The 11,920-nt window shown below is 48.0% G+C and overlaps 1 protein-coding gene across 1 annotated transcript in view; it reads left to right on the top strand.

Moving 5' to 3' along the window:
- Positions 1-537: 537 nt before the first annotated feature.
- Ntf3 (neurotrophin 3) overlaps positions 538-11,920 on the top strand; it is a 67,871-nt gene continuing 56,488 nt past the window's right edge. The window contains exon 1 of the mRNA XM_052172698.1: positions 538-987. Within this exon, the coding sequence (XP_052028658.1) occupies positions 970-987 (18 nt within the window). The 5' untranslated portion in view covers positions 538-969. The remainder of the gene's footprint in view (positions 988-11,920) is intronic.

The raw sequence follows: 11,920 nt of genomic DNA, 5'->3' as shown, positions 1-11,920 counted from the left end.
CAGGGCAAGCCACTGTTCCTGGGCAGATTCCTGCTGTGGTGGGAAGGAGCTGGGAGGCTGGGGTGGGCTTAATAGGGGGTGGGGAGAGATCGAAAGCTAGAAGGGTCTGAGGTCTGGAGGCAGAGTTTAAGGTTGAGGCTTAAGGATTCCTGAGTCAAGGGGCAAGAAAGGCCTTCTTCTGCCTGGTTAAATAGGAAAGAAAGAAAGAAAGAAAGAAAGAAAGAAAGAAAGAAAGAAAGAAAGAAAGAAAGAAAGAAAGAAAGAAAGAAAGAAAGAAAGAAAGAAAGAAAGAAAGAAAGAAAGGAAGGAAGGAAGGAAGGAAGGAAGGAAGGAAGGAAGGAAGAAAGGAAGGAAGGAAAGAAAGAAGAAAGAAACCTTAAAAGAAAAATTCAAGAATAAGACAAGTTGAAGATATTAACGTGTAAAATATAATGATAAATTGAATGTTTTCGTTGGCTCCTTCTCCCCATCTCTAAAAGGGAAGGTAAAAAGAGGAGGTGATGAAGAATAGGCTATTTTGAGGGGGTTATTTGTTGTTTGTTCGTTCGTTTGTTTTCCTTTGAAGTGGACTAGGAGAAATGACTAGGTCTTCCCATTGGTCTCAAGAGCAAACTCCAAAGGGCCAGGGCGCGGGCCTGCAAGTCACTGCGGGCGGGGCTCGGGGGCGAGTGGCTTGGCGCGGAAGGGGTTAAGGCGCTGAGCGCGGAGCCATCTGGCCGGGTTGGCTGGTTATAACCGCGCAGATTATGTTCACGGGACTCAGAGTTGAAGGCTCCTCTCCTTACCCAGCAGCTCCGCGCACCGCCCCGCGAGATAGCCCAGCGCAACTTTCTTCCCTCTTTCTTTCTTCCCCTCGTTTTTCCCACCGCTGGGTAGTGGCTGCGGCAGGGGTGGGCGAGACTGAATGACCGAACTCGAGTCCACCTTTCTCTTCATGTCGACGTCCCTGGAAATAGTCACACGGATGCCATGGTTACTTCTGCCACGGTAAGGGGAGGTGACGGGCACGTTGGGTGGGCAGGTCCCGGAGGGGTTGGGGGGATCGCGTGGGAGAGATTTTTCCTGGGGATCCGCGTGGGGGGCCCCAATTCTGCACCCAGCCCCACCCCCATCGCGCAACATGCTAACTTTTCGGTTCTTGTGCCTTCCCCAAAGTTTGAGCTCGAATCTGCCCAGGCCTAGGCGCAATTAGCACCACCCTTCTTCTACATGCATGCACACTTGTGCGCGCGTGGACAGGGCTCCCTCCTCCTCCTCCCCCCCCCCCTCCTCCTCCTCCCTCTGGTCCCCTGGCTGCTCAAGAAACCGCCCTCAGTCTGGGAAAGTGATCAGGTTTACGAAACCTGCATTGGGAAGGGAAGGAGGTGGAGGCGAGGGAAAATGAGGACCACGAAAAGGCAAGAAAGGGGCTCTGGACACCACCACCACCACCCCCACTCCACCTCATGCATACACACTACCGACTCTCCTATCTGGTTCCCCCAGAAGACTCCCGCGCATCCTATAACAAAAGCGGGTAGCAGACAAAAATGGGGCTTGGAAGAGGCCAGGATCCCGGCTTGCGCCCTGGACCCCGCTGGCCACCGGGCAGCGCGTTCGACAGCCCCAACACACAGCCCAGCAGGGCGTGGGCTGGGGGAGGGGATGCAAAGCTCAGGACCCGCAGGGTCACTTCCCAGGTTGGGGGTGGGGGTTAGGACTTAAGCCCAACAGTGCATACCTGCGTTGTTGTTCCACATAAACCTTTTTCTCTTAGAGGGTCCCTAGCTCTGGGCTACTCTGGCCAGCGCCAACCCAATGGCTTCCCACCCTGGGTCTTCGCGCAGATGTGGGAGCTAGCTCTCAGCCTGCGGGTCTGGGACCCAGCCAGGGAACGGTGGGTACCGGAGCGGGGGCCATCGGTAGGGATTTGGTACCAGTTTCTCAAAATCCTTTTTAGGGTTCCCACCCCCGCCCCCAAGAGGTAGTATGGGAAGGCCAAGAGCATCAGAGACCCTCAGAGTTAAATCGGAGTTAAAGAATCCATAGAGAACTGGACTGTTTCCTGCTGCGACCACGAAGCTCTGCACAGTGGTGGTGGATACTTTTAATGAAATTTGGCACTCTTGAAGGTGTGGAATGGGAGGGGTGGGGAAGACCTCTTCCCTTGTCGCTTTCGGGAGTGAGTGGGTGTGCATCCAAGGGGCGCTACTGCTTTGCGCAATTTTGGCGTTCTTCCGCGGCTTTCAGATGCGCTTAGAGGGACTCCAGCACCGAATGGTGTGGACACAGTTAATTAGAGAGGTCGCGGGCGGGAATTGGAGTCAAGGCTTCCGTATTCCAGGTCTGGGAAGCACCCACCAAATTGACCCGGACCTCTGGCAGCCGGCGGGTAGCAGGTTGAGAGTCTGAGTGGAGGCTGCTCTCTAGGACGCGGTCCCAGCCAGAGCAAGCTGCTTGCAAGCTAGTGAGCTAGAGCCCCTGAGCCGGGACTTGTTTATGAGTGTGAAGAGGTTGGGGGCGGGGACCTGCTGGGGGAGGGGAAGGGAGACTGTAAGGGTGGGTGTTACTCGCTGAGTCTGAGGCTGGAAATTCTGTGGGTTAAGGAGTGTGTTGACAAACCTGCTTTTCAGTAAAGGGATGTCTTTCCACTACAAACTAGCGGCTGAGGAAATATCTAAAAGCACACTGCCCTAAACGTCAGTTGTATCGGCGAGCTTTACAATCGGTTCTGTTTACTAAAATAGCCTGAACTTTGCCAGTTTACCCCGTCTCCCCTGATCCTGGCCTGTTGCTCAAAGAAATTTGAGCGATGGAATCTAGAAGATATAAACCCAACTATCTCTGCCTTAGAATCAAACAGACCCGAGTGTAGCATTGGGGGAGAGTGGAGAGAGAAAATGGGAGCCGCAGGCTGCTGTGTCTGTATATAAGGATAGAAGAAAATTTACCGGACGTTTGCCTCGGGGAGAGCAAGTAGGATTGCCCTTTGGTGTGGACTATGTTGAAGCAGGCCTTGAGAAGATTGGATCTGTCTGAATCGGGTCTGATTTCCCAGGAAGGGAGCCTGGTCCTTGGGTGGCCAGAGACCTATTGGGAGGGCTTTCTCACCTCTCAGTGAGAGAAGGGGCTTGGGGCAGGAGAATAGATCTGGAGGTGGAGTTTGCTCCAGCTTCCTCCAGCCTGGCTGGCCCCGGAGGGGCGGGGAGCTTGCTTGATGGGCATCTGTGTGCATAGCAGGAGATGAGAGCTTGTGGGAACATAGGTGTAGCTAATGAGAAATCTGTGTCTGGGAAGGGTGTCAGAGCTGGAGAAGTGCAGTGTGCTGAAGACAGATGGCTTGTGCGTGCCTGCACAGACACATGGGGTGGGTGTGGTGTGGGAGGGCGGCTGGGCTGTGTGTGTGTGTGTGTGTGTGTGTGTGTGTGTGTGTGTGTGTGTGTGGTGGACATGTGTGGGGGCTGGATGCCTGAAGATTACCAAAGGGATGGAAAGGGGAGATTATCTGAGGAGAGCGAGCGAGTGAGCGGAGTGTTAACTCCCTAGGCTTGTACAATGCTAGGACCTGACTGGAAGGGCTCTGGGGCACAGGAAAGATAAAGAAGCACAGACTCTGAGATCACGTAGAGAATAATGCAAGGAAGGATGGCTTTTGCCTGTCCACCTTCCAGTGAAGGGACCTGGGAAGGCTTAGAATGAGGGTTACACATTCAAGGGGGAAGTTCATGTGTGTGCTGGAACAGGGTCCGATGACAGGACATGCTCTGTGCACAAGACTCCTGAGTAAAGAAACCCTTTTGCGTGCCAAGTGGTACGGATGCACACTGCATGCTACTGTGCCATGGGCTCTCACCTAGTAGACGGACACGCTGCCCACCAGTTAATGTTGATTATTATTAAAACGAAAATGAATGGGATGCCTTCCGGATGCTCAGCTCGTGGTTGGGTGCTGAGACATGGCACACTGCCTTGGAAAAATTCCTTCTCTACACTCAGCTGACTGTTACAGCGTTGCCAGGAATAGAGAGTGCAGTGGCCGTGGGGCTTTCTTCTGGATCAGGGGAGCCGAAGAGAAGCTGACTTGAAATGTATCTGTAGTTTTGTAAAAGGGGGGATAAAGGGAAAGGATGATGGATACTTCTGTGGGTTGGAAGGGAACTGGAGGCTGTTACTGCTGCTAGCATGGAGTATATGCTAGGCTGGGAATTTCCAGGTAGAAAGTGGGGGTGGGGGATGGGAAGGGCCCTGATCCACTTCAGGGTGGAGTGAGTGATGTCCCTTTACTAGCCTGGAATGAATCTTGAAACATGGACCTGGGAAAGGCACAGTGATGCTCATGAAAGGCTAGGGTGGTCGTGTTTGCTTGGCTTTGAGGCTTTCTGTGACATGAATCTACGCTAAGCTGAGTATGTGCTAATGCTTTTGTCTATGGGCTTGCTGGAGGCTAAAGCAACCACGAGAAAACTGGATGGAGAACTGCGCGTAACATGATAGACGCTGTGAAGGAGGCGGCTGTGTGGTTTTGTAGGGATTCTATGGATTTGGGGAAGTGGGAAGTTTGGTCTTGGATGCTCAGGCCTTAAGAGAACAAAGGTGTGCCTAAGGGAAGAGCTGTAGGTTCCAGGGAGTCAGCACAAGGAGGACCTCACTGAGTTCACTGGGGTGTGAAGTAACTGGGCCAAAGCAGGAGGAAGATTCACACTTTAGGGGCAAGCACACCATTTCCCTGGGGCCAGCGGACAAGGAACCCTTTCTGGGTCATGCAAGGGCATCTGGGTGGGACACTATTAGGCCAATGACAGCTTGATGATGCGGGAGATTGCAACTGTAAGATTTTGAGGTTCTCCCTCAGTGTTTCAGGGGAAGTTTATCTCTCTGAGAAAGAGCGGATGTTAGACAGAGCGAGTGCCCCTACTTTTTGAGAACACAACAGTGAGGTAGCAGACTCACAGCTGGAAGTGTCCGCATTTAGTCTGCCACTTTGGAACAATGGTTATCTGATGTCTGGGACTCTCCATGTCCCTCTCTACAGAGTACATGTTGATGCGGACTGTAAGAAGGAAAATGTATTCCTCTTTACCTGGAAGAGCTCAAAGGGGCCACTTGTAAAAGCTGTGGTCCACAGACACTCCAGCTACGTGGACTCAGGTGCAGGCATCTGTCAGTCACTGGGAAAATGGGATCTTTGTCTCTTCTGAATAGCATCACATCTCTGGTGCTTCCCCGTCCTGCAAATAAATAAACAATGTATATAGTTTTCCTGTGGCTTGCCTCAGTTTACTACCTATCCATAAACTGGAGGCAGGTAAAATTAGATTTTAGTTCCTGGAAATCTGATAGGTCTCTGGATTCTTCGGGAAGAGAGGCAATACAACAATCAGTTATTCATTTTGAGACAAATTTTGTTTTAGCATCAGTTTTGCAAACTACAATGCCAAAACAAATGTGACTTTGAAAACACAGAGCTTGGTAATTGTCCTTGGCAACACCATCGTTTGTGTAAGAGGGAAGCAAAGTCCAGCCACCCTGTGTTACTGTCAGATCTGTGGTTTTCTAGACGATAAGTCCTTGGCAGGCCCCAGCCTGCCTCGAGAGGAGAGCCCGGGGCTTGGAATTGTGAAATGCTGCATGCCCAGTGTAGCAAGTTGGGCACAGAGACACTTTCCACTGAGACAAGGATAAAGGCCCAGAGGCACTGAAACATCCCAGTCCTCCCAGAAGTTAGCACACGCTGTCAACTCCTGGCTCCCAGTCAAGGCTCCCATCCTGGAGTTCAGTGGCCATAAATAGTCAGGAGCTAAGTTATTTCCATGAGGCACTAAACCAATTCTTTTGCTTTTTTTGGCGAGATTGGGCCAATTAAGTTGATTGGAAGAGGTCACTGCTGATGGGTCTCTCATTCCCCAAGCAGGACAGGCCAGGAGAGTTTAATTACATAACATTTCCCATCTCTGCCTTTGCACTCCCAGACGGATCAGATGTTCAGGCCTTTCCTCTTCCCCTCCACTCAGGATGTCTAATTGAGCAAGCTGCTTCTGCTGCAGGCTGCAGACCTTTTCCTGAGTGATTCCAAGGCTCCCGCCCTAAGCAGAGGGGCTGCAAATCCAGGTGCTGGCTGGAAGTGAGAGAAGGGGTTTGGGGGTGACGTGGAAGATCTTTTAAACCCACCACTGTTTCAAGCCTGCAGCAGCTGCTGTTCTAGTCATTAACGTTGCAGGCAGTTTCTGACATTGGGGATACTGAACTAATGGCTATTGGACTGAGTTTTATGTACGACTAACTTCATTGGAAAAGGACCAAATCTTTTACTTGGAGAAAAGCCCATGTGGGGTTGCTGATAAGGCCAGTAGATACATTTTGTGCATGGGCCAGCACCTGCTTATGAAATCACAGTGTGAGTGTGTGTGCATGCGTGGGTGTGTGCGTGTGTGTGTGTGTGTGTGTGTGTGTGTGTGTGCGTGTGTGTGTATGTCCTGGATGGGCAGAAAACATTTGTAAAGCTTATGTTATTAGTGGACACATATGTGGTACTGGCTCAGATTTCATTATCATCAAATTTATTTACTATGGAAAAAAGAAACAGTTTTCTTTCAGATCATTTACATATTGGATTATGAGCTTTGAAGTGTGGGGCCAACATAAATACTACCTCATCCTTGCCAGGGAAATTTCTAAAGATCAAGAAGCCAGGACAGAAAAAAAGAAAACCAAACAAGCAAACAAAAAAGCAAATGAAAGAACAAAAATATATATATATATATATAATCAAGAAAATATTAAGAAATATATGCATATTTTTTAAGAATTCTCACTTTCAAACTGTGAACACACATGTAGGTAGTCCAAGAACTTTTGACAGTTTTTGGCGAAGCCAACTCTAATTTTACCTACAAATACTAAGGAGCACGATGTAGTTATTTTTATGTGATCAGACTACACTTGCTCTTTGTCCATTTCCTTATCTGTCATAGTGCTCCTCTGATAATATTTATCAGGAACTATCGAGGTCTCTACAACTCTGGGCATCCTCCCATGATAGACTTCCGGTGTGTTCTGTTATGATTGCTCATTATCTGGCCCCGTCACCAAAGAAGACATCTGAACAAGTGACTTTCAAATGAAGCAAAGAACTAAGTAGCTTACTGATCTCTAAGGACTTCATTCAGTACAAGGTGGTCTTAAATAGCATGAGGCAGCAGATGGCCTGCTGACATGGGTATAGGGATCAAGCTTTTAACTGAACTCTGCCACTAATTAGTTGCTGCTATGTGACCCTGAATATTCTCTCCAGGCTGTGATTTCCCTGACTATAAGAAAAGGGCTTGAATTAGAAGAAGACCTCAAGCCACCATCCCAGCTCCACCTCCCTAAGATTCTACATTAATCCTGGCCTATTTAATCTTTGCTAATATGCCTTACTTGGAGCGTGCCTTGGCACATTCTAAGGAGCTCCTGTTTTTATCTTTGGAGAAAGCCAGAAAGGCATGCAAAGAATTTACCAGAACATTTTGTTTTGTCCAAGAATGCTCAAGATGTTGGCTTGGTCTATACAGTATATAGTCTACAGAACAGATTGTAGTTGCATTTGGCTTTCTGGTAGACCTGATGCTAATCATTCAGCATCTTCCTCTCAAATACCTTCCATTGTCAACATTTCTAATAAAAGATGAGTACCCACCTTTAAGATGGCATATGAGCAGTTAGTGGTTGCTGGGCATTATGACAAATCTTGCACGACATTATCTCAATCTCCCCAGATAACTCCTTGAATAGCTAGGGGTACTGAGTTAATGTGAAGCTAACGGACAGGTCCACAGTTACACAATAGAGTCCTGAGATGCTTTCCTCCCTGAAGCCAACAGTGCTCCAATGTCCACCAGATTGTGTTTTCTGTGTTCTATGATATCATCCAGATGGGACCTGGTCCCATAGCCCTCGGTGAAGTTTGTCACACCACAGGATAGCCTGCTCCACAAGAAGCTTCCTTTTCTTGTGCAAGACAAATGTTTAGGTTTTCTAGCCACCTGCTGGCAAGCATGTGTCAGATCTGTCATAGCTTCTATTCCCCCCACACACTCACATTTACTTCCCGTACCGTTGACAAGGAAATTTACCCTTCCAGCATGCAGGTATTGATCTAAGTCACAATTGCCTCCTTGTAAAGTCTATAACAGTGGAGCTGGACATCTGGTTTTGATCCACAAGCCCATAAGAGGTGGTAGGTCCCAGCATTCCTGAGTTCTGGGATGAGGACTGCACAAATCTAAACTTACATGGAGAACAGGAGATCTCTTCAGAGTTTGAAAGATGGCTGGATAAGCCAGGGACCTAACCATTTAGACTTGGGCTTTGACTAGGCAGATTTCTTGATGAGAGGCATGGGTTGTTTCAAAGGACTGAGCCCCGAAGCTATGTTTGAGACAGAATAAGGCAGGCATCATGTCCTCTAGCCCTAGTATCTGCTTCTGAATTTCACACACTCTGGGCAAAAATACTTCCAAAGATATGGAAATAAAAAGACTTCTTGGAGGTAACTCGTATCCTCTTCAAAGGCTGAGACAAAGGCTCTTGATTTCATTTTCTCTCCTTTTCTCCTAACCACAACACACACACACACACACACACACACACACACACCACAGGAGCCCGTGCACATGCACACCTTCAAGACCAAAAAAGAGGTGACTTTGTTATGTTGCTTGCTTGAAGGTATTTTCACTGTACAGCAAAAAACACTGACCAAATACCCATTCGATGATTGTTTTACAATATTTATGCTCCAAATATATGTATCTTCTCTGTTTTAAACTTTTCACATCTAGGGCGATGCATTTCTTCTCTACACAAGAGATATTGTCTCTTTCTCTCTTTTTAAGTGAGTGCCAAGAAGTTGAAACTTACTACAATTTACTGTTCCCTTCTGTTTCTAGACCTAAGCCTCCATCATTTAAAAATATCTTCCCTCCCCCTCTGCCTCCCTATTGTCCCTTGAGGAATGTATTTCAAGTTCTCAGTCTGGGATTAGCTTCATCCTGTGTCTAGCAGACCTGTTTCTGCTAGTTTATAAGGTACTTCCACTGGGTTCAAGAGTGAGATGCAGCTGTGAAATTCACCTGATTTCCCAACAGGTGTGTTCCACCCCTGAGAAGAAGCTTGGCTCTGTTGTCACCCAGCTGGTCATCTAGGATAGCTTATAACCTTTCTCCCTGCACAGAACTCACTCAGGCTAATGGTGAATTCTAAACAGAACCCTTTTCTTCCATGGGCCTCTGCTTCCTGATCTGGAAAAGAAGGGAGTTAGACTCACTGGCTGGTCAAAAGGAACCTGAGGTTGTAACTGTTCTGATGTTGTTCTGTGTCTCTGCTCTTCTCTCTGCCTCACCATGGTTCATGCCTGGGATTTTCAGGTACTCCTTCTGGCCTGGAGTACTTATGTACAGAAATGCGGAGGGGGTGGTGGAGGAAATTAAGTTATGTGATGCCAGATAAGTTATTGAACATATGGATGAGTGAATGTTTATGGGGTGCTGAAGAAGAGAGCTTGCCAGATTTGTGGCGGATCTTGGATTGCTAGCCGGGAGCATGGAGGAGAGGTTTTATGTGGGATGAAATTGTCTGTGGGTAGCTGAATTCAGTAAGCGAAATCCGAAAGATACTAAACTGTGCTCCCGGAGACCAACCCTGCCTCTGATGCTACCAGACACTGGTTGCAACTTGGACAACCTTGAGCCATTCTGGGTCTTATTTTCCTTGCCTAGTAAATGCCCAAGTTAAGAGCTTCCGTGACTGCCGAAGTCTTTCCTGTTGTCTCGATAGATTGTGGGAATTTAAGGCTAGAAAAAAAAAAAAAACTAGATGGGTGGATGAGAGGGTGAATGGATCAAGGAAAGGACACTCTTAAAAAGTTTACAGGTGATGGGAAATAGTCTAATGCAAAAAAGATAGGAGTGGTCAAAGCATGCATCTGTTCTCGAATTAAAGGCATCAACAGAATATGGTGTGTGTGTGTGTGTGTGTGTGTGTGTGTGTGTGTGTGTGTTTATGTTGTAGTTTGAATGCTCAGCTCTCCAGCTTCACCAGTAATATTAAAATCATCTTAGACACGTTTGTTTCTCCATTACCTTTCTTGGGAAGCCTCCCTGCATTCCCCCAGAGAGCCAGGGGGCTCCCTTCCCAGCATCCTCTATGTTATAGCACTTAACAGCCTGGGCTGCATTCGCATTCCTCTCTTCTTACTAAAGGATGAAATTCTTGAAGAGGGGTCTGTGCTTGTCATCTTTGTGTTCACCAACACCTGGACGGTCTGCTGTGGAAATGTGCCGACTGAATGCATAGACATACAAGGGAATCGTCGGTGAGCTTAGAAATAGATGGTAACAGGAGCTGAGCTCTTCGACATGGGTTCAAAACTGTGTCCTCTGTGATTCTCTTCTCCTCTGTCCCAAAGGTTAGGTCATAAATGCTGACTGCTTACTTGCCAGGAAAGGCTATTTTGACTCTCCTTTGGACCCTTTCCCTCATGTCCTAACCTACCTAGTTCTGGATATTTGGGGTCTTAGGAAATTGGATGCCACTGTGCATGAATTGGCGTAATCCCTCTGAGATATTTTGAAAGTGAGTCTGGATACGTGTGTAAAGATAATTCAGTGTGTGTCCTGTTGGTGGCTCTGGGTTAGATGTTAGAAGATGCAGAAATGGATGAGGCTTTAGCCCACAGGACTGGAAGTAGATAGGGGCAAGTCATATTATAACCAGGCTCCAAGGGAAAGGACAGTGAGTATCGAAGGCTCCCTGAGTACGGCTTCATAGTGTGAATGTGATAAAGCATCCTCTCGATTCACTTCTGTGTGACAGGGGTTGTATGGCTTCTGATACAGGGCCTGGCCTGGAGTAAAGGGGAGGATTCTTGGAGCCTTTGGTTCTTCATGGCAATAGTCTGGTGAACATAGTTCAAGAGGTGGTGCTCTTGGCAATGTGTGAGCTCCCAAGCTCACATTCAGAAGTGTCTCCTTTCGCAGCTGAATCAGCAGTCAGCGTAATGAGAAGGAAATGGGAAGAAGGCAGCAGGTCCTCCTCTAAGAATTGTTTCCCTGCCCCCTCCACTGACTTCCATGCATCATCTCTGCGGCCACTTCGCACACAGGGACAGACTGCCATCTACTGTCCACTTTTATCCTCTGAGTCCTTCCTTTTAGCCAGCTCCATGTCCTTCCCTCTCCTCATCTTTCATGGTTACAGATCCCACTGGGAAATAGATGGTAGGTGCTTGTTCCATAGTTTCTGCAAAACTTAGCGCAATGTGTTAGGTGGTTTTCCTCTCTGCTTCATGTTGTTTAAAAGGGACTGTCTGGCATCTCTCGGGGCATCTTACGGTTAGTTAGCAGGAATACCAGGTGAACCTTGGGGTATCCTTGGGAGATCAGAGAGCTGCCTAGTAGGATGAAACACCGTGTATCTGGAAAAAATGAAGATGGCAGCAAGGACTATAGTGGCTGTGAGGTTTAGAGGAAGGTCCTTGCAGGGAAAAGGTAAGTGTGGACAGCTTGCCCTGCATCTCCTCTCAGTAACTCTACTGATAGGAAAGACAGTCCTGAAAGCTTGAGATGGCCTATGATTGTCCCTGAGCTGGTTGCCGTTCGACTTCCCTGGTGTGCGGGGGAGGGTAGGCACTGTTATAATGGAGGAAGCGAACTTTCCCCATGCCATTTCTGAGAACCCCTTCTCCTACCTCTCCTCGACTTTCTTTCCAAAGCACACCTGCCCAGTGTTGGAATCACAGCATCAGCGTATGACTCAAGTCTAAGATTCCTTCCTGTCCAAATTCATTTCCCCCAATAAGAATCTGAGAGTCTGTTGGTGTTTCCTTTAAGCTTCTTGTTTGTTTGGTTGATTTTTCTCTGAGACAGGACTCCTCTCAAGTCCAGCATAACAAGGGATTCAT

This window comes from Apodemus sylvaticus, chromosome 2, assembly GCF_947179515.1.
Source record: "Apodemus sylvaticus chromosome 2, mApoSyl1.1, whole genome shotgun sequence".
NCBI classification, from domain to species: domain Eukaryota; kingdom Metazoa; phylum Chordata; class Mammalia; order Rodentia; family Muridae; genus Apodemus; species Apodemus sylvaticus.
This window is presented reverse-complemented; position numbering and strand designations above follow the sequence as displayed.